This window comes from Aythya ferina (genome assembly GCF_964211825.1).
Source record: "Aythya ferina genome assembly, chromosome: 3".
Lineage (NCBI taxonomy): Eukaryota > Metazoa > Chordata > Aves > Anseriformes > Anatidae > Aythya > Aythya ferina.
Genome location: NC_140298.1, coordinates 37,554,250 through 37,576,572, shown reverse-complemented (window position 1 = coordinate 37,576,572; position 22,323 = coordinate 37,554,250). Strand labels below are relative to the sequence as shown.

General features: G+C 40.4%; 1 protein-coding gene across 4 annotated transcripts in view; it reads left to right on the top strand.

Moving 5' to 3' along the window:
* The window catches only part of EPAS1 (endothelial PAS domain protein 1), a 118,633-nt gene that overhangs the window by 62,454 nt on the left and 33,856 nt on the right, over positions 1–22,323 (top strand). For 3 of the 4 annotated variants that reach the window (XM_084514877.1, XM_084514876.1, XM_084514875.1), the window contains one exon: positions 19,930–20,120. In XM_084514877.1, the coding sequence (XP_084371003.1) occupies positions 19,930–20,120 (191 nt within the window). Of the gene's footprint in view, positions 1–15,437; positions 15,491–19,929; positions 20,121–22,323 lie in introns of those variants that run through there. The other variant, XM_084514874.1, reaches the window with a different exon arrangement.

The window sequence follows — 22,323 nt, the reverse complement described above, 5'->3', positions numbered from 1 at the left end:
AAATAATTGACTTTATTGCTTAGGAGAACGGCTATTACTAATGAAATATTAGTTGCGTTTTTAGAGGAGTTGATAATATTTTGTTGGTTTTCTTGCAAAACTGTAATCAAAGCCATTATACTATCACTTAAATGGAAAGGCCAACGTTTGCCCAGAACAGCTGTGAACTCACATTAGCTTCTATAAATAAGTTTATTATTTTAGATGAAAGTTATAAAGCGATCTGTCTACCTCTATTGAGGTAAATAGAACTGCTTAAAACATGCCTAAAAAAAGAGGATAAAGAACAGTACTGGAACAACATAACATCCTTCAAGGGTTCTGTATGCATATATAATAATTTAATCAAACACAACTCTGTGGTTTTGTGGTCTTCAGAAAACTGGAAGGAAGGAAGGAAAGTGCTATTTCACTGTTCAGCTGACTGAGATGCAATAATGTCCTTGTTTAAGACATCGATTCTCCCTGTTTTCATTTAGACATATCTGGAAGCAGAACAGAGAAAAATGTGAGAATGTGTTATGCCATTTTCTCTAAAACATGAGAAGTTCTATTCACTGTGTGGAGAAAATAAAATCATTAGCATGCACTCTGTTCTCCTTTAGAAACATGTATTGGTTAGATACAGAAGTTTCATTACCATGCATGCTGAAAATATGGTCTAAGAGCTTTAATTTACCTTCATCTGTCAATGTTAATGGACAGAGCAAGTGCTGGAGCTGCTGTAAAACAAATCTGTTTTCCTTTTGTCTGCTGTGCTACATAATGAAATAAAAGCTAAATTATCACTGATAAAAGTAATTTGCAGAAAAGCAATGATAAAAATATAACAACAGAGCTTGCCATTAGCAGTTTAAATGGATAATGTTTGCTGGTGCTTCTAACCTACTTTTGTCCTCTGTTTTTTGTTGTCTTCTCCTCCTTCCCATGCTGGCAAGGGCCTTTTAAAATTATGGGTATACTAAATCCCAGCAAGGGTATCTTTTTTTTTTTTTTTTTTGGTGGTGGGGGGGATGGCTGTAACTATTAAATATAATAAATATGTGTGTGTACGTATATATATACGTTTGTGTGCGTATATATATAATCTTTTTCTTTACAACAATATTGCCAAGTCCAAGCATATTTATAGTGCTTTGAAGTGCTGTATCAGTATAATTTTATCCACCCTAACTTTAGGAATGTATCTGCTAATGATGAATACTGAAAAAGTGGTTTATCTCACTGCAGCGCTGGTATCTCTTGTAAACTTATCCTGAATTATGTGAGGCTGTGAATTATGAACTAAGGTTGTGAAAGCCTTAGGTCTTAGAGCCATGTTTAGGTAAGGCTCATACTTCCCTTTTCTGTCTGTCTGGTGTTTTTTGTTGTTGTTGTTTTTATTTTTTTTGATTCTAAGATAGAAATAAGTTTGAAGCCATGTCCCAGTCACTCACAGAACTCAGAAATGGGAAGGCAGGTGCACAGACTGCTGAGCCTGGTGGTTTTGTGTACGTTTTGTGATTCCAATGTGTGTGTTTAAAGAAACATAAACATTCATGTATTCTTAAATCTTATAATTTACTTTTAAACCAGATTTATCTCAGTTGAAATTGAGTCATTTTTTAAATGGTTGGAATTCAAACTACTTTTATGACAGAAAGCTGGTGTCCAGGGTAAAATATTAGCCACGAATTTTTAAGAGGATTGATTTCTTGAGGACATGCTGATTATTACATTTGTAGTCTGTAGAAGTATTTATTTAAAGACATTCAGTTGTGAATGGCTACATAGGGAACAACTGCTAAACTCTAACTGCAGTACCTAAAAGTATTCTGTGTTTGCGGCCTGGATACTGCTGTACAGTGCTTGCCAGTTTGAAAATGTCAAGGACAGTTACACTGTCACATTCCTGAATGGCTTGCCTCTGACCATCCTTCAAAAAACCTGCCCTTTCTCCAGTGCTCCTTCTGCACCTACTGCTGCCAATTGCTATTTTGCTCTATCGCTGCACTGCCTGCGCTCCTCGGGAAGCCAGGGGCCTTGCTGGGCCGGGGCCTTGCTGGGCCAGGCAGTCTGTGAAAGCATAGCAACTCGCTTTCCCTGCCCCAAAAAAGTAAGACAAGGGCACCTTGGAAGTTAGGGAAACTCTCACCATCTGTGTGTTTGTGCAGGGTATGGGCTGCAGCACACAGTTCTGCTGCTGCTGGTCAGACAACTTCTCATAGGTACAGGCTCTTATGAGGTACAAAGCTACTATTCTAATGTTTTCTTGTGCAAGAACGTCCTGATTTTCGTGACTAATGTAGGAGAAAATACCACGTGTAAGAACTTCCTTATGAAGTACTTTTATCTGACAAATATGGGTCTGTGTTATTCTAAACTGCTTTACTATTTATTGTGGCTGAACGCTACTGTTATAAGTATAGTGTTATGCTACTTCCAGCTTTGCTTCTATATTATGCCTGTTTTGTGTTTTTCTTGTGTTCCCTCTGCAGCTTCAAAGTGTAAGGGAAAAAAAAAAGTTCTGTTAAAATACATTAATATGTCAGTATAGATCATTAGGTTCTTATTTTGTAATACAGTTCAGATAGACAAACACCAGCTGTATTTCACTTAGTGGCCTTCAGAGATGCTTTTGTGGCATAATAATTACATATCAATGTACTAGAATAATCACAATACCAGAATGGAAGAAAACCTATATCTTACTTTACTGATATAAAACAAAATTATGAAAGTTCTGTTCAACCTGAAACCACGATGGCAGAGGTCTGCTTGCCAGTAGCAGTTCTTCTGTTCCGAATAGCTGGCTGTTAACAGGCAGGCAGGATGTGATGCACAAGCTGATTCTTTTCACAGTGTGTTAAACACAACTTCATTGAAGTAAAACTTTGAGTAACATCAAAGTTGTATCACCATAGCTGGATAGCAAAGCAGTCTAACACATCAGCGCTATATTCAAGTGCTGGTTAACAAACACATCAGAGAACAAAATGGAGCAGCAAAATTGATGTTCATTTAGAAACAAAGGCCTGAAGGTGAATGAACTCCAGTGCACAAGCAGAAACAGGAGTAGCTCCACGGTTGGTTTTATCTACATATGTATTTGTCATCTTGTAGTTATGAATGGCTGTTGGACAAAGCTACTTCACTGCAGAAAATAGTCCCCTATTCCCTGATGACGTAGTAAAATGGGAGAATAGACCACAAAAGCACTGAAAACAAAAGCACTGAAACATGGAGAGCTTTAGGAAAATGGTCTCTTAGCTGAAAAGTCAGTGTAAAATGCATGGGGAGATGCACACTACTGCAGAATGGAGTCCTGAGACTGGGTGGTCTCAGCCTAAACTCATGTACATCCCATTCCTCTTTGGGAGGAGGTTGCAAAGTGCTCAGCACCTCAAGGCCTGCTGAGTTGTGTTACAGTTATGCTAGAAAATTTGTTATTTTAAGGGAATTTAGGTGAGCAGCCAGACCAGAGGGTAAAGCATGCAAGACCAGAGCTGTTTGGACTGACAGAAGTTTGTTCAGGCCAGAGGTAGGAAAAACAGTGCCAAAGGCTTTCCAGTAAATGAAACTGTTGCTACTGGAAAGGGAAAGTTGTCCTTAGGAGAGCACGTAGCTTTCTGAGCAGGGCAGAGAGTGGTCTCGAATGTGCAAGTGCTAGCATGAGGCTTACTGAGCAGTCTTGGGAGATCTGCATGGGTGAGGAAAGAGCAACTTGGTGGGCAGCAGCATAGGGAGGAGGGAAATACTCGTGTGAGTAGAAAATATGTAAATTTACTGATGTAAAGTTGTGTCTGCATGGCTGTAGTCTCATATGTTTATGTGAAGGTACTACTGAATAGAGGGTATATTTTTGTCTTTTCTAAAAGTTTTTATCCAGTAACTTTTCTTCTTGTGGGGATGAGATGTGGCTCCTTCTTTAGACCGTTTCTGATTTGCTAAGTTTTGGTCCATCAGGCTGATGAAGCTACTGGGCTGGCTGGACCATTTTGATCTTAAAAGTGCTGAAAGAATTTATCTTTGTCCTTCTGACTGTTCTCAAGACCTGGTTAATTAAGGTGATCACTGCTTGCATAACTGGGACTTAACAGAGTCCAGACGTTCCTGTATTTCAGCCACACTTGCACCTTTCACACTGTGTGAAGCAAGACACTTAGGGTAAAAAGTTCTTCCACTTCTCTCTCCATCTAATTCTAGGTCTGCACTTAAAAATATTTTCCATGCCCTTGAAGTCTTTCTGCACCCATGGGATTTTTTTTGGTTGTCTCCTTTCCCCTTCCTCTCCCTAAGTCTGCTGACGGCACTCCCAAATCTTTCTCCCATTTTCTGAATTGTGTTATCTACTTCCGCCAGAGATGGTTTGATAAAAATCTGGTTTCCAGTTCTCTCCGTGCTTCAGGCCTTTTTATGGTAGAAAACATTTAATGAAACACTGCTAGTGATCCTGCATGCTTTACTTAGAGAGGTATCGATTTCAAATACTCCTCAATACTTTTATATATTAATATAAATATGTAGTGAATTTGTCAGATTTTTTTATTATATAACATTTTTTTTCTATAATAATATATTTTTGAGGTACTGAAAATACAGTACCATAAGCTAGCCTAAACATTCATTCTTTCTTGGACTATAAAATTACGTGAAATTTTCATTGCTTTTTGTAATGGACTTGTAGAAATAGTTATTTTTTCCATACAGACCTCTTGTTTTGTTTGAAGTTCCCCCCAATATGTTGTTTCTATGTACTTTATTTTCTAAATCTTTATGCTCCTCCCTTGGCAGCCAAGTAACAGAATCAGTGCAGAAACTTGAATGGTCCTGGCCATGCCGAACAGTGACTGTCTTCTTGCAGCGGCTGCTCTGATATAAGGAGCGTGACATGTCAGAGGCAAATCTGAAAGCAAAGTATTTTCTGCTTGTTGGCATTGGCACAAGACAAGAAAACAGAAAACAAAACCTATTTTGAAGAGGTGTGTTCCAGTCTCTTACTGATGGATAATTCCACTACCCATTAATGTAGTGAGGTCAGACTAGGTCCCAGGGACAGGTGTGATCCCGCGCAGGGGCACTTGCGGAGGGGAGACTTTGCCTTTGCAGCACTGTAGGCTAGTTCTTCATCCTAGACTCTGCTGGGTCCCTGCTGTGTCCTCTTCCCTCGTAATACTGCAAGTACCATTGCTTGGATGGAATTTTTGATATTATTATTTTTTTTCTGATTCCTACCATGTTTGGGTTCCTTGTTTATTTTGGGGATAAGCGTGAATACTAGAAGTGTGCTCTGGATTGGGGTCTGATGGGGCATGCTTGTGACATCCTGCACCACACATTGAGGATTATTTTCCCTGTTGTTTTGTTTCTGTTTTGTTTTTAATGCTAAAATGAGGTAGAGCGGCATTTAATATTTCAAGATTATGATTTAAGTAGCAGTAGATCCCAAAATACATGAGAAAGACATGTTTGGAGGCTGGCTGTGCAGAGTTGTCCTGAGTCAACCCTAAACCAGAGGGGTATGCTCTTTGGCAATTCAGTCCTTCTCATGCAAGCACTGGGGAGAGGTCATAAGGCAGCAGCAGGCTTACTGGCACTACCTCTAGCTACGCATAGATTTTTACAGTCACAACATGTCTGTAGAAATGTTCACAACAGGCAGAGTTGTGTGATGGTGAGTACTAGTGAACGGTGTAATTCGAAAAGCACCTAGGTAACAATTTGCTGTGGCTGGTACATGTGTAATGCAGGCAGAACATTCACCAGGATAGGTGCAAACGCTATTTTCTGGGAGTTGTGGGCTGTTTATTTTTTTTCTCTCCTCAAACCCTGCAGCTTATCTTGCTTGTTTCCCTGTCTTTCCTCTTCCCTCTGGCCAGACTCCAGTTTGTAATTCTGCATTCTTTACTGCCTGAAGTTTTCTCATTTTGAATGTTTGTTTTGAATTTGCACAGTGTTTTTGCACAGAACATATCAGTGATGCAAGGCCTGCTAGTTAGAAGAGTTTTTTGAGAATATAAAACAGAGGCTCAAAGTCAAGTGGTATCGGCCTGGCACGCCTATGTGCCCTAAATAACTTCAGGCCTATAAAAATAGGCAGTGAGAATTAATTCTTATGCAGGAAAAATAAAATCTGTGCAAATATTTTGACAGTGGAGGTGACTGACCAGTAGAACAACATACTAAATGTTAGAGTGGGTTGGTTCTCCAGCCCTGAAAGTTGCTTAAATTGACCAGGTTGTTCTTTTAAAGAAATGCTCAGGTTCAGATTGTATTAATTCAAGTGAATCTTGTAACCTCCGATGTACAGGTTAGACAAGTTGTTGGCATTCATCCTCTCTGGACTGGTGAGGATTGGCACTGTCATTTGTCCTTCTCACAGAGCTGTTAGTAAGCCAGAGCTTTGGGGAAACATTTCTTCACGCAGGGTTTTAATAAAACACTCTATAATCATAATCAATAAAACCCATGCATCTGCACAGGCCCTACCTCCACTCTGTTTTGAAGCTTTATTGAAAATACAGTAGATAAATGGACTTTCCTGTTTCTTGTCACACTGTGGACAAACCGTACTCACTGTGCTTTCCAACATGGCTTTTCCCTACTTTTGTAAGATAAGACTAAACAACCTCTTCTCAGCTATGATAAACATTTATTGGTAGATAATAAAGCTTTATTTAGTACTGTTCATAAAAATCACCAATTTGATCCTGAGGCGGTGATCTGAGATATTGGACCCTCTAAGGTGAAGAAGTTGTCATTGAGATGCTCAACCAATATGGGTTTGCGCTGTTAATGACTTGTTCTTCTACAGTCCCTGGAGATTTATTCCAAATGTTCTCAAGTTTTTTTTGAGAGACTAGTGGGAAGGCCAGCAGAAATTGGTAGCGGACAATTACATGTATGAATAAATGATAATAAGAACTAGGGGAAATTTTGATGTTCGTGGTTGTCGTGTACGATGGTGAATAAGATGAAAAAAATTGGGAGTAAAACAATGTACATAATCTGTGTTTCTCTGTGCTTTGTTATTTCATAAACGTACTGTTTGCTAAAAACTATACTAAATCATCTTGAAATCACATACAATGGTGTGGCATGCCTTGGTCTTTAAAGCTAATTTTTGATGTTGTTTACCATACGCATTGCATTGTAAAGGTTTCTTAATCTTAAATGCATTTCACACTGGTTGTTCCAGTAAAAGATTTAAATATTTATTCATGTTCTGTACTGTATATGAAAGCACTTTATCTTTTTTTTTTTTTTTTTTTTTCTTTTTCTGTCTATGAAGGGATCAGAATCCTTTTATAACTACTCTTGGCCATGGCAGCATGTTTTGTACAAACATAGTTAACCACACTGGCATACAAATGCAACTCAAAAGGATACACTAATGCAAGCAAATGCAAGCAATGTTGCCTTTTGGATTCAGCTTGTACCCACACAGGTACATCCTGCTCACTCTGTGCCTGCCTCATCATTCTTTTCCACTAGCATTTTCAGTGGGCTTGTACAATTGTTTCTCAACATACCTCATCTTTGGCCTGTGTACCATCCCAGTTGTGTTTTCTAATGACAAAACCATTGGGTTTGGCAGTGAGTGCAGCTTCTCTCCCTGCCCCCCCAGTTTTTTTCGTTTCTGTTTCTCCTGAGAAAGCAGTCATTCTTGGAACAGCCATTCAGTTTGGTTGATAAAGTTATTTAATTTAGAAAAGGACAAGAAGAAAAAAAGTTGCATTTTCCAAGAACTGCTCTAAGCAGAGACAAGGTATGTTTCCAAAACAGTGCTGGTAATTATTGAGACTGTCAGCTCAAAAAGGCCGAGGGCACCTTCGCCCTTGTCTTGGGGGAGTACCATCTGTTTTCTGTAATCCTTGTGACCCCTTGTGCATGTACCAATACAGTTGTATGCATTTCAGCATGTGTATCTTGGGCTGTCTTGTCAGAAATTTGGCTGCCTTACAGTTAGAACCAGAATAATGAAATATCAAGGTACCACGCCCTGACAGATGCGAACTGGAGCGTCACTGCTAAGCCCATGGAGTCATGCTGATTGACATGAGCAGAGAGGATGGTTATTCTTCCTGTGCTTGTTTCATTGCCCTGCTGATGCTGACTTAGGCACAACTGAAAGGAGAAGTTCTGATATATGTCCAAGATCTGGATGATTGTAGCGTGCCTTCTGTTAAGAGAATGCAAGGGACTTTAATAGTAAGATGGTGACTGTGAATTATAATGAATTAAACAAAAAAGTAGACTACTTTCTGGAAAAAAAAATGAGTTTTATCAACCTCATACTGTTGTCATAACTATAATTTATTACTGTTCTTCAACTCCCCTCTCCTGTCCTTCTGGGGTATTGGGATGGTGATGAAGATGAGAATTAGGCCCAGTATATGCACATGTACCCTGTTTGCTTAAATTTGGGGAATAAAAGCTCCAGCATGAATAATGGCAAAGTACTGATTTATTCCTTATTTCTGAAGGGAAAAAAAAAATAAAAAAATGGAGAAATCTGGCATTGTGAATATGCCTTTGTATACACTGAATGCTTCCTAGCTTTGTGGCGTTCATTCATTCATTATCATCTTTTACAGTTGTCTAGAGCAGCTACCCATTGGTTCTAGATACACAGAAGTTTAAAGAGTTAGTAGTTAGGAGTGGGAAAAGAAACCCAGATAAAGTAAGAAATGCCGAAAGAGAACAGCTACATCCGGTTATTCACGGTTTGTAATACGACTGCAGACTGCCCTTATTACTATCAGTTCCCTTTGAAAGTCTTTGTGTAGTGAGCAATTAATTATTCAAGGCTACGCATCAGAAGAGCTGGCGGCCATTTCCTGACAGAACCAAGCCTTAATTTTTAAAATACTTGAAATTCTCCAGTTGAGCATGGAGAGGCCACAAGTGTTTCCTCCTCAAGTACCGGAGTTTCGACAGTCGCCCTCACTTCTGCCATATCCTGCAAGGCAGGTAGCCATGAGAGCACTTGTCATGGCACTGCCAGCGGCCAAAGGAAAGGCTTTGCTGAGAAATGATGAGGGTTTTGTTTGGATAAATAGCTTCTCTGTGACTAGTGCTACTTTCTTCAGATGACACGTATGTTGGTTATGCTCAGCTCTGGTGCAGCCATGCAGGGAGATGGTGATAGCACTAGGGAGTGAGTCTGGCTGCCCTGGCAGTGGGAGCATGGCGTTGCAGCGCGTGTTAGCCCAAAGCACTTGACCTAAGGCTGGAACAGAGGAATGCCACGTCTGCTCACAGGGAACAGAGCAGCAGAAAATGCTGGCGTGATCACCAGTTGATTATTCCCAGTGTAACACTGCAGTTGTCTTAATGAGCCAGACAGGAGGTGATTACAGGGGAGCTGTGAAGAGGTGTGTGCACAGGGGTTCCCCTGAAGTACATGGCTCCAGTTTGTGATTTAGCTGTAAATCTAGAAGAATTGCCTAACGCTGCTGAAGGGACTACTGCTTTTTTGGCCAGATAGGTGAAACAATCTCAACCCTCAGTAGGTGACTCATTTTCCTGTGCAGAAAGAGGAGACCAAAATCAAGCCACTAATCTTTTATTTTATCAGTTTAAACTAGTGACAGACCTAAATACCAATGGGAGATTGAAATCACACCATGTGAAGTTGTCACTGTTTCAGTTTACCTGATGGCTTACTTCAGAAGAGACAGACAATTAAAGAACCACTGTGTAAAGTAACAGCCCCCTGGAAAGTAAGCAGGGACTAAGAAGGAGGTTTGTCCCAGGATGTTTGTACTGACAAAACTCGCACCCCAAAGGGCAAAAAAAGTGCAGCCTGGCTCTGAGGATTTACACTGGATAGTTGTTTCAGGAAGTCGAGGAAACAGCGTTACATGGAATAATCAAAATTTAGAAACATCAGTATTGTTGTTCTGAAGAATTATTATTCCCTCTTTGCCAAAGAAGTGGCTGTTTAATCTTTCTGGGTCTCTGGACATCCGTCTTATTGTGGATGTCTGCAATGACCAAGAGAGGGAGACGGAGAAACCGTTAAATTGCATTATAACTGGGCACATATTTAAATGATATAGGTCTAAAAGGGAAAAAGAAAGCCAACATCATTCCATAAAGATTTTTATCGCAAGAGCTGTTTTCTTAACTTTATGAACAGAGGCGTTTAAAGGGTTTGACACTTAGGGAAGGACAAGACACAGCTTATTAACAGGCAAAGTAATGTTGATGATTGCTTTGAATTTGAGTGTCAGAGCACCGTGGAAGGCATCATCACAGAACAGCCCAAAACCTTAGGAGAAGGAGGACATCATTTTGTGTTCTCAAGGCTGGGAGGGGCTCACCTGTGCAATCTTTGCTTTTCTGGTAACCTTACCTGCTGTGCTGGACAAAAGCCTCTGTGAAAGCCTGGCCTCCTTACCTTGAAGGCTGGCCTCTAGCCTTTGAGGATGTACTGATTTCAGAGACCTATTTCATTATGGATCAGTTTTATTGCTCCTTTTCTGTCTTGCAGCCATTCTATCTTAAATATTTTATTAGTTCTAACTACTGCCCTAATTGGTGAAATTAGCAAATGCAAGGCAAAATGCACAGCTGGAATGCATTGTGGAAGGCTATTCACTTCTCTAACAATTTTTTGAGTTGTCACAATATATTTACTTTATGATCTCTATAAATGCTCACTGTCATTTCTTTACCAGCCAATGCAGTTTGAAATTTTGATGACTTTGAAAATAAAGATGTCTAATTGACTGCTTATATAGAGAGACTGGAGACATGTGAGACTGCTGGTGGGGGAAAGGTTACAGTGGATGCTTGCAGACCTGTTACACAACTCTGTTTGGTGAAGATTTCTGCAGCATTATGGCTTGCTGATCTTTTTTTTTCAGGAGCTGAAGAGCCTACAGCATATTGAAGGGTGGGCTGTTTGTTTTCCCTGTGTTGTTTTTTATGTACTGAAATATTGTAGTGAAAATAGCTGGGTGGGGTGTAATGAATGTTTTCAAAGACCTTCCTTTGAAAGAGGCTTTTTTCCAGTTCTTGGTGGTCACCACCCATTTTCCTGTTCTGTGTGTGCCTCTCTCATTGTTTCTATCCACAAAGGCCCCTTGTGTGAACCTATCAGTGTATGTGCCAGTGTGACAAGATAAAATGTTGTGGGATGTGTGTCTGAGCCTGGTGAAGCGCCAGAGATTTTAACCACAGACTCCACAAATTTCAGTGGGTATTGCCCACATTGCAACGCAGCATTAGATCGTAAAATTCTGGATTTGTCAACAAGCTTCAGCGTGACTCCTTCAAATGTTTATAGTTGAGGGGTTTCAGGCTGATGTGCTACCAGGGTAGGTATGCGTGCTGGTGATATTATAGTCATGTGATGGTAATATTTGTCCCTTAGTCTTGAAATAAAGCTTAATTGAAAAATTGCCCTTGTTTACTTGCACCATCTTGATAAATAATGCCCATTGTGGTTGGGTACGGGCTGGGATGTGGTCAGTGTCCCATCTGAAAAACGAGGCTGGTTTTGAGTTTAACTTCTGGGCCTGTGAATTGCACTTCGTTCACCTTTAGCTTTAACCCACTGGTGAGGAGATAAAGCACATCCTTTGGTATGTGTTTTTTAAAGTAGGTAAATAGTTGGGTTATCTAAAAACAGATCTCAGCAATACCTGCTGAGCTTCTGAGCAACAATATCTATGGACCTTTAGATTAGCTGTCAAAATTGACTGATTACTACAAGTAAAGCCACAGGATAAGAATCTGTAATCTCTCAGAACACAAATCATTGATAGAGATCTCAGGTCGTGCATTGTCATAACCTTATCCCCGCTGTTGCGGTGCGATTCCAGCTCTAGCTGGGCTGCAGGTACTCTTGAATGTGTGAGTGGAAACCATGAAGAAAAGCAGAGTTGTACATTTATCACCCCCAAAATGGCTGGTTGGAAGCATGTTCAGTTTCAGCCAATATTGAAACAGTCCTTTTCTGTAGTGTTGTTCAGTGGGTCTGTTTTTCCTTTTAGTCTACGAGTTATCTCTGCAGCTTGCTATGTCTTGGCTGGTATCAAGGAGTTGATTGCCACAGGGAAGGAATCCATGATCCCATATCTTGACTGAGCAGAGCAGTACAAAACCAGTCTCGGGAGAGAAGATGGAGTTTAGAAGGCATTGTGCTCCTCCAGTCGAGGTTTGGCCATGTGCTAGGCATTTTTTTTCTCTCACAATTTCCTCAGTATTTGAGAACACAGGGGAGTTGGTTCTCTGATCTGCTTAAGTGTTGGCTCTGGCTTTATGGGATGATCCAGAGCCATCTTCCCTCTTTCTGTGGCTGGCACTCGGGCTTGCTGAGTGCACAGTGACTTGGTGAAGGAAACTGCTCTGACTGAAAACTAAGCCATGACAAATGTTTCTCATCATGCTGCGCTCCTCTCGCCTGAATCCAGGGGTTTCCAATGGGTTGAAAAGGCAAAAAGGCACTGCCTACATCTGCTCTACCTGATGATCAAGCATCAGTGTTACATCTTCTATGCATGGCACCGTCCTCATACAGTTCCCAAGAGCTCATCTTGCCCCAGGAGCAACGTGTTTGGCATACCTTCAGAGATGCCAGGTCCATGCTGGCATGGTGACTAACGGACGGACTGCGCTCCCATCATCATAAAATAATAATCAAGGACCAGATTAATAGCTGCTGAAATCCTAACACTTATCTCTCCAGTTCAAGGTACTCATAACCCGAGAGAAATGGTAGGACATAAATCCTGTGGACATTGTTTTGCTTACTGTGATTAAATTTATCATACTTTGGTGACATATTGCAAACCTTAATGCTTTAAAAAATACAAGGGCTCCAGCAGCATCAGTAAGATTCCCATCACTGAACTCCCAAAAGTAATTTTTAGCTGCTGTGATAGCTAGTATTCAAAGTGGTACTTCAAATTGGAGGTACAAAGAGTTATCCTACAAGCTGCATAAAATGGAAGATGCAAATGATAAAAATGTTTTTTTTTAAATGTGACGTTATAATGTTTTTGTCTCAGCATTCCTTTTTTTTTTTTTTTCAGGAATGAATGCCAGTAATTTTCCTTGAAATAAATAAAATGCAAATCCAGTAATGCAGAGTTTTCATATAGATTTTAGATGCCATCAGAGCTTTAGACATTGAGGAAGTTGGTCTCACATGTGGTTGTAAGGTTCATATGGGATTTCACAGAATCACAGAATGGCTGAAGTGGGAAAGGGACATCTGGAGGTCACCTGGTCCAACCCCTGCTCAAGCAGGTTTACCTGCAGCAGGTTGAACAGGACCACGTCCAGGTAGCTTTTGAAGATCTCCCAGGATGGAGCTCCACAGCCTCTCTGGGCAACTTGTGCTCCATCACCTGCATGGCAAAGCAGTGTTTCCTTGTGTTCAGAGGGAACCACTTGTGTCGTGGTTTGTGCCCATTGCCTCTTGTCCTTGCATTGGGCACCACTGCATCTTCCTTGTACCTATCTAAACATTTGATATGTTTCCTGTTCAAGAAAGCATACTCATGGCTATGTTACTGTCAGCTGTGGTGGTCCTAGTGTGACGTGGACTTAGTGAACCATCAATATGCCCAGCTTAAAGACACCAGAAGTCGGTTATGTTCTCTTAAGCTTCATCTCATGATACCCTGCTTGTACTAGCCAATCCCCATATCATGTTAAGCATTGTTTGGAAATGTCTAATGAGAACAGAAATGAGTTTCTTGCCCTTAACATGAACTCTTCCCTGATCTGTCCCTGAGTTGTTCATATTTCTCATTTTCCTGACTTTCATTAAATCAGCCCTTTGGTTTTAAACTTGGAGGAAAGAATGGCATCACGTGTTGATATGGTATTTGGTGCCAATGTTTACTGAACTAGCAGTGATTTGTTGTTTAGTGGGTATGTACATAAAATATAAGAAATCCCCCGATCAAACCAAGGAGCCGGTGGTGAGATGCTGTAAGTTAGAGCAGCTTTAAAGGAAGGGTGGAAGGTATTTCATTTCCTTATTTTTGTAATAGCCTTTTCTGTTAGTAGTTTTTCTTGTTACCTTCGAACTCTCATTTCCTCTATTAACAAATTCCCTATTTTGCTGGAGTTTATATTTGTTTTGTCTGTGTACTGAGTACCATATCCCAGTGTGCAGCAACACTGCTTTAGCACTTAACAGCCATGAGCACTACACATATTTCAAAACATTTTTTTCTCTGTCCAAGAATAACTCTCTGTCCTCCTTCCTTCTCTCTTGCTGGTGTGCTGAACTCACTCCTCTAGTGCATATTCAGATTTTAGAAATAATTATTTTCACTGGAAAGAGTTCAGGTATAAGGACGGATCTGTATGGCACTGTGTATGGGTTTCATTGACAGCTTTCGTATTTGGTCCCGATTTCCTGGTGAGTGAGTAAATTGCTATTTGTAGCACCTTTTATTTACTGATGGTCACTTTTATTACTTTAACGGAGGGGGCTTTCGAAAAGCACAGCATGTCATCCAGAATAAACTGCTTGTTGGGTAGAATGGTTACAAAGCTGCGTGAATACTTTTTAAAGGAATTTTAAGGCTAAGTAAGCATGACTGTTGGCTGCTTGGTGCCCATGGAAGCACATCTCTGGAGCCATCAAGTCGTATGGTTCTGAGATAGCTATGCAGTGCCTCACAGTGAGCAAAACTCCTTTTTCGATAGTGTGGTAGATTATAAATTATCTAGGAATTTGCTAAGCAGAAGGTACAGCAAAATGTAAACACAGCAAAAAAATGGACTTGCTAGTTTGAAATAAATTGTTGTTGTTATCTAAGATAGTACTGCCCATTAAAATATTTTTATTGGGTTTTTACTGGTTTGAATTGGAAAAACTTATTTGTGCTATATTTTGTAATCCTTTCATCCCTAGAATGTATTTTTCTTGCTCTGCAAGTTAGCTTTTGAAACTTTAACTCTAAGGCATTTTAAATGAGAATTTAGTACAGAAATTTCATGTGACAGCTTAATTAACTGTGGATTCTTGACCTTTAAAGTGCTGGAGCTAGAAGCATTTAATAACCAGCCACTGGATATAAAGTAATATGCTTGCTGTTTTACTAGCTTGCGTACAAGGCAGTCTGAAGCAAAGTCCAAGGGTCACCGAAATAGTGAAGGAAATAGAGAGAAGTCAATCTGAACTATGTATTTCAAAAGGTTTTATGTGCGTGTCACACAGTGTGCAGGTATGAGTGAAGGCTACCAGATATAAGGTATTCTTATTCAAGGTGCAGGCTGTGATTTCTCTAAAATCTTCTGTCATCTGGGACCTACAAGGTGGGAGAATAATTCAGCACAGTTACTATGCTGCCTTGTCTTACATACGCGAAGTATTGACCAATGTGGACTTATTGAGAGCAACAAAACCCTGAGCTGGAGGTTGTTATCTCAGCCTGGGACGCAGAGCAGGCTGCTCCATGAGCTTCAAGGAGGCCACCAACACATTAGACATCGGGAGGATGGCTGAAGCTGACCATCCAGCGTCATCGTTGGCTGGGTAGGTACCAAGGGCTTTGACGGGTAGCCGCAGGCTGGGATTGCTCCTGCCTGCTGCAGGGGGTCTGAAGCCGCCGGGAGGACGGGTCCCCAAGCCCATGGGATGGTTTTGCAAGGTTGTTTGGACGGGAGTTGTTATGTGGGGCTTCAGGTTTTTCCGAGCCTGGAGTTTCCAGTACTGCAGCCAGAGAGGCTGCTGAAAGCCAGATTACGATCTGAACCCCAAGCGAGCGAGCAAGGCCTTTGTCTGCAGGCATTCCCGCTGATTTCAGTGGAGCTGTGTTGCAAGGGTTGGTGGGGTGAGCGAGGGGATAGGAATCCAGCCCCCGCCGGCACTCCTGGGCCTGCTTGGGTGCTCCCCACCGGCGGAGCCGTGTGCTGGGCGAGCGTGGGTGTACCCTTTGGGCTTCTTGCTGTCTGGGTCGGTGGAAGAAACACCAGAGAGCTTTGGCTCCTGTCAGCTTGGGAGCTTCACCTGAAACTGCTACTGCTTGCTGGTTGTTGTTGTTGCTGCTTGCAGGCCACAGCCCCTAACTTCTGTTTTCTGAAGGCAAACCAAATGTGGCCAGGAGCGAGTGGCCTGGGTCCTGACTGGAGACCCCAGGCCTGCTCCTGAGCTCCATCACCCCATTTCCAGTGGAGATCTGAGCTTTCCCATTCCCTTGGTGTAATTTTAAGGGGAACAGTCTGTGATCACACTGCAATTACAGTGTGAGTGTCTGTGGAGTGGGGCCTGATCGTGCCAGGGACTCCTGAGAGAACAAGGCGTGAGGGAGGCTTCCCTGTAGGACCTCCCCGTCTTGTCAGTAGGCTGGGGTGGGTTGACCTGTGGTGGCTTTCTCCTCTCTTTTCCTTCTGAAGTTTTAAAAATCTGACATGGGTTTGGGTGAGGAAGGTTTCTGCCTTTGCTTGCGTCACTTTCTCCTAGCAGTGACGCACACATGTGCTCGATTTTGCCACATAAGTGGGCGGTTTATACACTGGGAGGGAATGATTCATGAATTAGCTGGAGCCTATGCCATTCCTCTATTGCCCTAATGAAGTGTGAGCAGGATTCAGTGTAAACCTTTCTGCCTGGCCCTCAAACAAGGTTGTTGTGGAGTTAAGTTTTTGCTTTCTGGCTGTGGGTAGCCAACCCTTGCCCAGGGAGAAAAGCTTGCCCAGTGAATAAAATGGGGGCAACTGCAGGGAGATATGATGGCCTGGTGCATGCAAAGGAAAACCATGAAAATAGTGCATTCTGCAGAGCTGGAGAACTTGACTGCAGGTTTTGGAGACTTTGTGTAACCAAGATGAATGTGGGCTAGATGATTGTCTTTGAAACAGGGAAAGAACAAGCATAGCTGTCTGCTTGGGGGAAATGCTATGGGGCGTGGGGCCAGGGGGTTGTTTTGTGCCTCTGTGCGCTTGTACTTGTCTGGTGAAAACAACAACACAACTTGAGGGTGTGCTGAGCTAGGGAAGAAGAGGAGGAAAATTGAGGTGCAGGAAACCACACAGGGAAATGCTTAACAAGCAAATTGTTTGTTTATTCAGAATGATAATGTGCGAGCAAGAACATCTTTTGATAGCAACCAAACAGGCTGATTCTTCCTCTCATTTTCCAAGTCAAGAAGACTATCAAATGTTTTTTTCTTTTGGAAAAGCTGCAAACTACCATCGGAGGCAGTGGTGAGGGAAAGAATCTGCAGCACAGAGGAAAAAATCATGCTCATAGCATTACTTGTTAGAAATCTTGGGCATCCCATGGTTAATGAAACCAGCTTGTTGTCTCATTAGCCACCCTTGACAATTCTATTTGCAGAGGTTAGCAAGACTAAATATTTTTCTTCGTGGCTGGAGTGGCATCTTGAGAGATCCGACCCCCTCTTATACAACCCATTTTTTCCTGCTTGAATTGCAACATGGCTTTGGCCTTAGTTCCCAAAAATTAGTATTTAAATGAGGAGAAATTGGACCATGTTTTCCCCAAGTTGGTTCTAATGTGAAAATTGTGGGCTCTAGACTTAAAGCAGAGCTCGCGCATTTGTGGTTCAAGTTAGATTTTCCAAGCTGCAACTGGAAATTCTCGTAAATATTGCTGTGTAGTTTGCTCTTTTTGGTTTTGCTTTGTTTCTAACCTTTTATTTCAATGGTAGAATTAGAAACTGGGGAGATTTTTTCCCAGACTGGAATCTTTATAGGCACAGCACAGATGCATTTTTATTTAGAGAGAAGGAAGTACCTCTGAAAGTCTTAAGTAATTTACCTGGTACTCCCATTCCCTGCATCTGCTCCAGGATGACATAAGGCATTTTCTGTTGTACCTTGAAGGACATCTGTGTATGAAGTTGTTTTTGTTGTAGTTGTGGTTGTTTTTGTTTGTTTGTTTTTTAATGTGCATACAATCTGACTCCTACTTGACAAAGAGAAAAGTAAGGTGTTAGTGTTACCTTGTAAATATCTGATGCTTTATATTCAGACTTGGATGGGTTGATGCTCACTCCAATGATGCCACTGAAGTTGTTACCAAAGTTGGATCCTGCTGTTGTATACTGAAATGTGTGTTAGTCTCATCCTGTGCATACCTTCTCTATCAGATACTACGTTAGAAAATATTCACCTGGGGCAAAATAATTGTGAAAGAGGTTTGCCAAAGGCTGATCATGGATCTTGAGAAGATACCGTAAGCATTTATGAGGCCCTGTGCTCAGTTAGCACACCCACTAGTGAGCACCTGCCGTCCCACCTATCTGATCCCCAAGCCTATGCCCAGCTTCAACTGTTCTGCAGCATGGGAGCCCTGCTGATGTGCTGCAAGCAGATTCCTGCTTTGGAAGATGCTGTTGAATGCCCAGCCTTGCATGCACCCCAACAAACTGTTACTTTGATCTTAGCATTTAATGTGTACCCTGGCTATTTCATTTTCCTATGCATTTTTTAAGCCACATGAGGTTTCCATGCTAGAAACTTCTGCAGTCGGTCTGGCTCTTCTAGAAATAGTCATCTTCTTTAAAATACGTTAGTATGTATTGAAGTTCTTTTTCTATTTTTTGCAGTGTTACATTGTACCAGCCACGATTTAAACGGCATCTAGGATTAAGTGTTGTGGTTAATATGTCACATTGTTTGTTTTCCTCATCTTCTTTACACGAAAGAATATAGTTAAATATCCTAGTGTGACGGGGATTTTTTTTTTTTTTTTTTTTTAACTTTATAGACTCATTACTTTATACTAATATTGGAAATAGCAGGTTATGATAAACTTTTTATTTAGAAGGCCTGTTAAGTGGGGAGCCACAGGTGGTGATTCTGGAAATGAATGCGCATCCGCAGAAACAGTGTGGTTGATCTTTTCCCCAGCCTGTGCGCATCCAAGCTGTGATATTTACACTGATACAGTGTTACAGGAATCTGCTAGAAAATAAATACATTATGTATTGAAGTGACTGAGGTGTGAACCATCAACTCATGCAAGCGAAGGAAACTTGTAGTATCAGCAGAGCTACCTGGGTTTGAAATGGTAGTATTTAAGCACAGGCTCCTCGTGCTCTGAAATAAGAATCGTACTTTATCAAACACTAGTCAGTGGAGTTTGCTCTTAAACTAACCTATCCCAAATCCATAACAAATGTAGCCTTTGTGTTTCTCACATGTTAAATTTAGTTTTGTATCCCTTGGTGGCTTAGTTTTGCATACTTGCTTCATAAAATGTCTTCCCCTTTGTTATTTCCTGCTCTTCTGTTCTCAGTGGAGTTTGAGGGAGGCTAGCTCTGTTGGTCTTGTTATTTCTCAAGAAGAAGCCTGTTCTCATAGACAATGGAGAGAGGGTGATTTCATTAAAATAGCTTTTACTAAGGAGAGGTTTCTTGTGTGCAATAGTATTTTCTTTCCTGTTTTATATTGTTCGTGGTTGAGGAAAGTTGGTTTTTCATAGTACTGCTAAGGGCTGAGACAGCTGTATATACAAGCACAATTGGAAACCCTATTATTACCTTTACTTTAATGCAGGGAACAGCAATTACAGCTTATTTTATCAATGACACAGCCACACACTCTGCCATTTCTCCAGCTTTGATTGTCATTTTGTCCTGGAGTATTTTTCAAGTAAATAAATACAGACTGAACAAAACAAATTTAGATATGCAATTTTTAACATTTCCTGAATCCCAGGAATAATGGTTTGCTATTTTGTTTTTAATCTCTGACCTAAGACATATCTTGTACCTGTTACATTCAGCAAGGACTCAGGGGATCCAAAGCCTGATTTTCCCGTTGCAGCAGTTCCATCCTAATTCCTATTTTTAAATGAGCAAATAGATATTAGCTTCTTGTCAACTGAGTTTAAATCAGTAGACAGAATGGATTCATCACTGATGAGACTTACTCTTCTAAATGCCTCTCTTAAGTCATAATTGCATTTCAAGAAATGCTTTTTCCTTTCTCTCTTTTACCTGCCAGGAGCAGTTCAGAACGGAGGAAGGAGAAATCAAGAGATGCAGCAAGATGCAGAAGAAGCAAAGAGACCGAAGTTTTCTATGAACTGGCCCATGAGCTGCCCCTTCCGCACAATGTCAGTTCCCACCTGGACAAGGCATCCATAATGCGCCTGGCAATCAGTTTCCTACGCACTCACAAGCTTCTGTCTTCAGGTAATGTCTGGCTGAAAGAAGTTGTCAATGCTGGTTGCTATCAGCTTGGTGAAAATGTGCATGGTCATCTCTGAACACGAGGTCTTAAAGTGAGAACAGGATGTAAGTCCTTGTGTTGTGAGAATACAAATAGACTTAAAGTTGTTTGTTTTTCCTTTTTTTTGTTTTGTTTTAATCAGAATTATGTATATTTGAATAGGGATAGGAAATGTGAGTGAATCTGGTCGCATAAGATCTTCATTACCAAACTAAAAACTGATGCAGTTCTGCATCTTTGAAAAAGAAAAAAAGAACTATAAAAACTATTGGATATGTTTTATTAAACTCAGTTACAAGGTTTTGAGCTTTTGGGAGTTAAATCAGAATTCAGACATAAACCTTATAAGCATCTATGCTGAAAGAAGTAAATCTGCATTGGTCATGGCAAGCATGTGTGTGCCAGTGCATTCAAAAGGCAGCTGGGAAGTTCTGAAGGTCCAATTCTTCATTTTACAGGCTTGATCATGCTATACACTGGTAATATGTAGTAGGTTGTCCAATACATGGTAGAATGAGATAGCTAAAGCGAACAACTTTTAAATACTTGACATGAATGGATTCTATTTAATCAGTCTTAATTATTTTGGAGTAGTATGAAATGTGAACCAGCATCATTTTCGTAGCCTGTTAAAAACCAATAAAATGAACAGTGCTCGTATTTTGCCCCTATGTTTGCATAATAACTTTGATAGAAATCTGTAGTTGGAGTAGCCTTTAAGATCAATGAAAACAACTGTTTTTTTCTGGGGGAACTTTCACACAGTGACTTCTGTGTGCCAAGAATATGTTAAAAAAGAAATCCTGTATTATTTGCGAAAGGTAAAGCCAAAATTTCATCTTTTCCTTCATTAATGGCAGAAATCCCAATAAGGTCACGATTGCACTTCCTCTCTTTAGAAAAGTTGAGTCATACCATAACAACTGCTTTAATAAATGCCATTAGGAAGTATCTCATTCTCTGGAAAAGTATGCTGTTGGTTTGTTGTTATTAGTCTCAAAGATATGACAAAATCAGTTCTATGTCTGTAATTTTTGTAGCTTTTCTGGGCTCTGCTAAGACTATTTTATGAAACGTGTGTTGTGTTTTGTGGTGGTGGTGTTTTTCTTTTTAATCTTAGCTTATAGAATCTGATATTGATGTTTACTTCTGTAAGAAGTAAACTTTATTTGCTGAACAGCATTTGGAAATCATCTCTGATTTCTTCATGCAATTAATGCTTGAAGTTGCATAAAATAGGTAAATGATCTTAAAAATGCTGTCCACCAAGCCAATTCGTTAGTAGCTTTCTCATAAAAACACGGCTTAAGCTTTACAAATATTTATATTAGATGAGCTAGAGACTGGCACAGAATAGGAAAAGCAAACTTCTGCAGGACTGTAACAGATAATGTAAATAATGTTTGTGTCTGTGAAAGCTGAAATGAAATAGTTTGATGTTGTCATAATGAGAAAAATATACTTGCTGACCTGGAAACTGCTCAATTTAAAGTGAACTTTTCAAATACACTTACACTTCTTGACAAGGAAAAAAATCAACAGATAATATATTTGTTTTAGTACTTCTGTAGTGTCAAGACTTAAGCTCGTATCAATTGATAGTGATGGCAACTACATATATTTATTTAATATTTATACTTTTGCATATGTTTCTGTTATTTTCTGTGACAGTGTTTGAAAAACAATGTGACTCATGTAGCTGATTTACGTTTTCTTGAGGTATCGTCATGACCCAGCAGTTCAAAAGCAATCTGGCAGTGAAACGTCACAGTTATGACAGGCTGTGTTTTAATAGTATTCAAAGCTTCTTCTAAGTTAGTTATGTACTTCGCCTTAAATCTGATCTGCTTCCCCAGTTACAATATCAGTTTAATTTAAGTCCTCTCACTAAAATTTGTGTTGTTAGTCACATGCAGGTTTGTCCATAAGATGTAGATCTGAATTTTAGAATCTTTAGTGCTTCTATTATGAGGAATTGAGCTTAAGGTAGTCTAAAGGGACTGCTTTTCTGGAAGAGTTGGGTGTTATTTTCAGACATGGGAACAAATGGAAATGAAAGAACTCAAGCCAGAAAACCACGGGTTGCTTGTAAAGGCCTCATCTGCTACTTATATTCCTCTGGGTATAGCTAACATATAAATTAGCCAAACTAAACAAAAAGGCTGA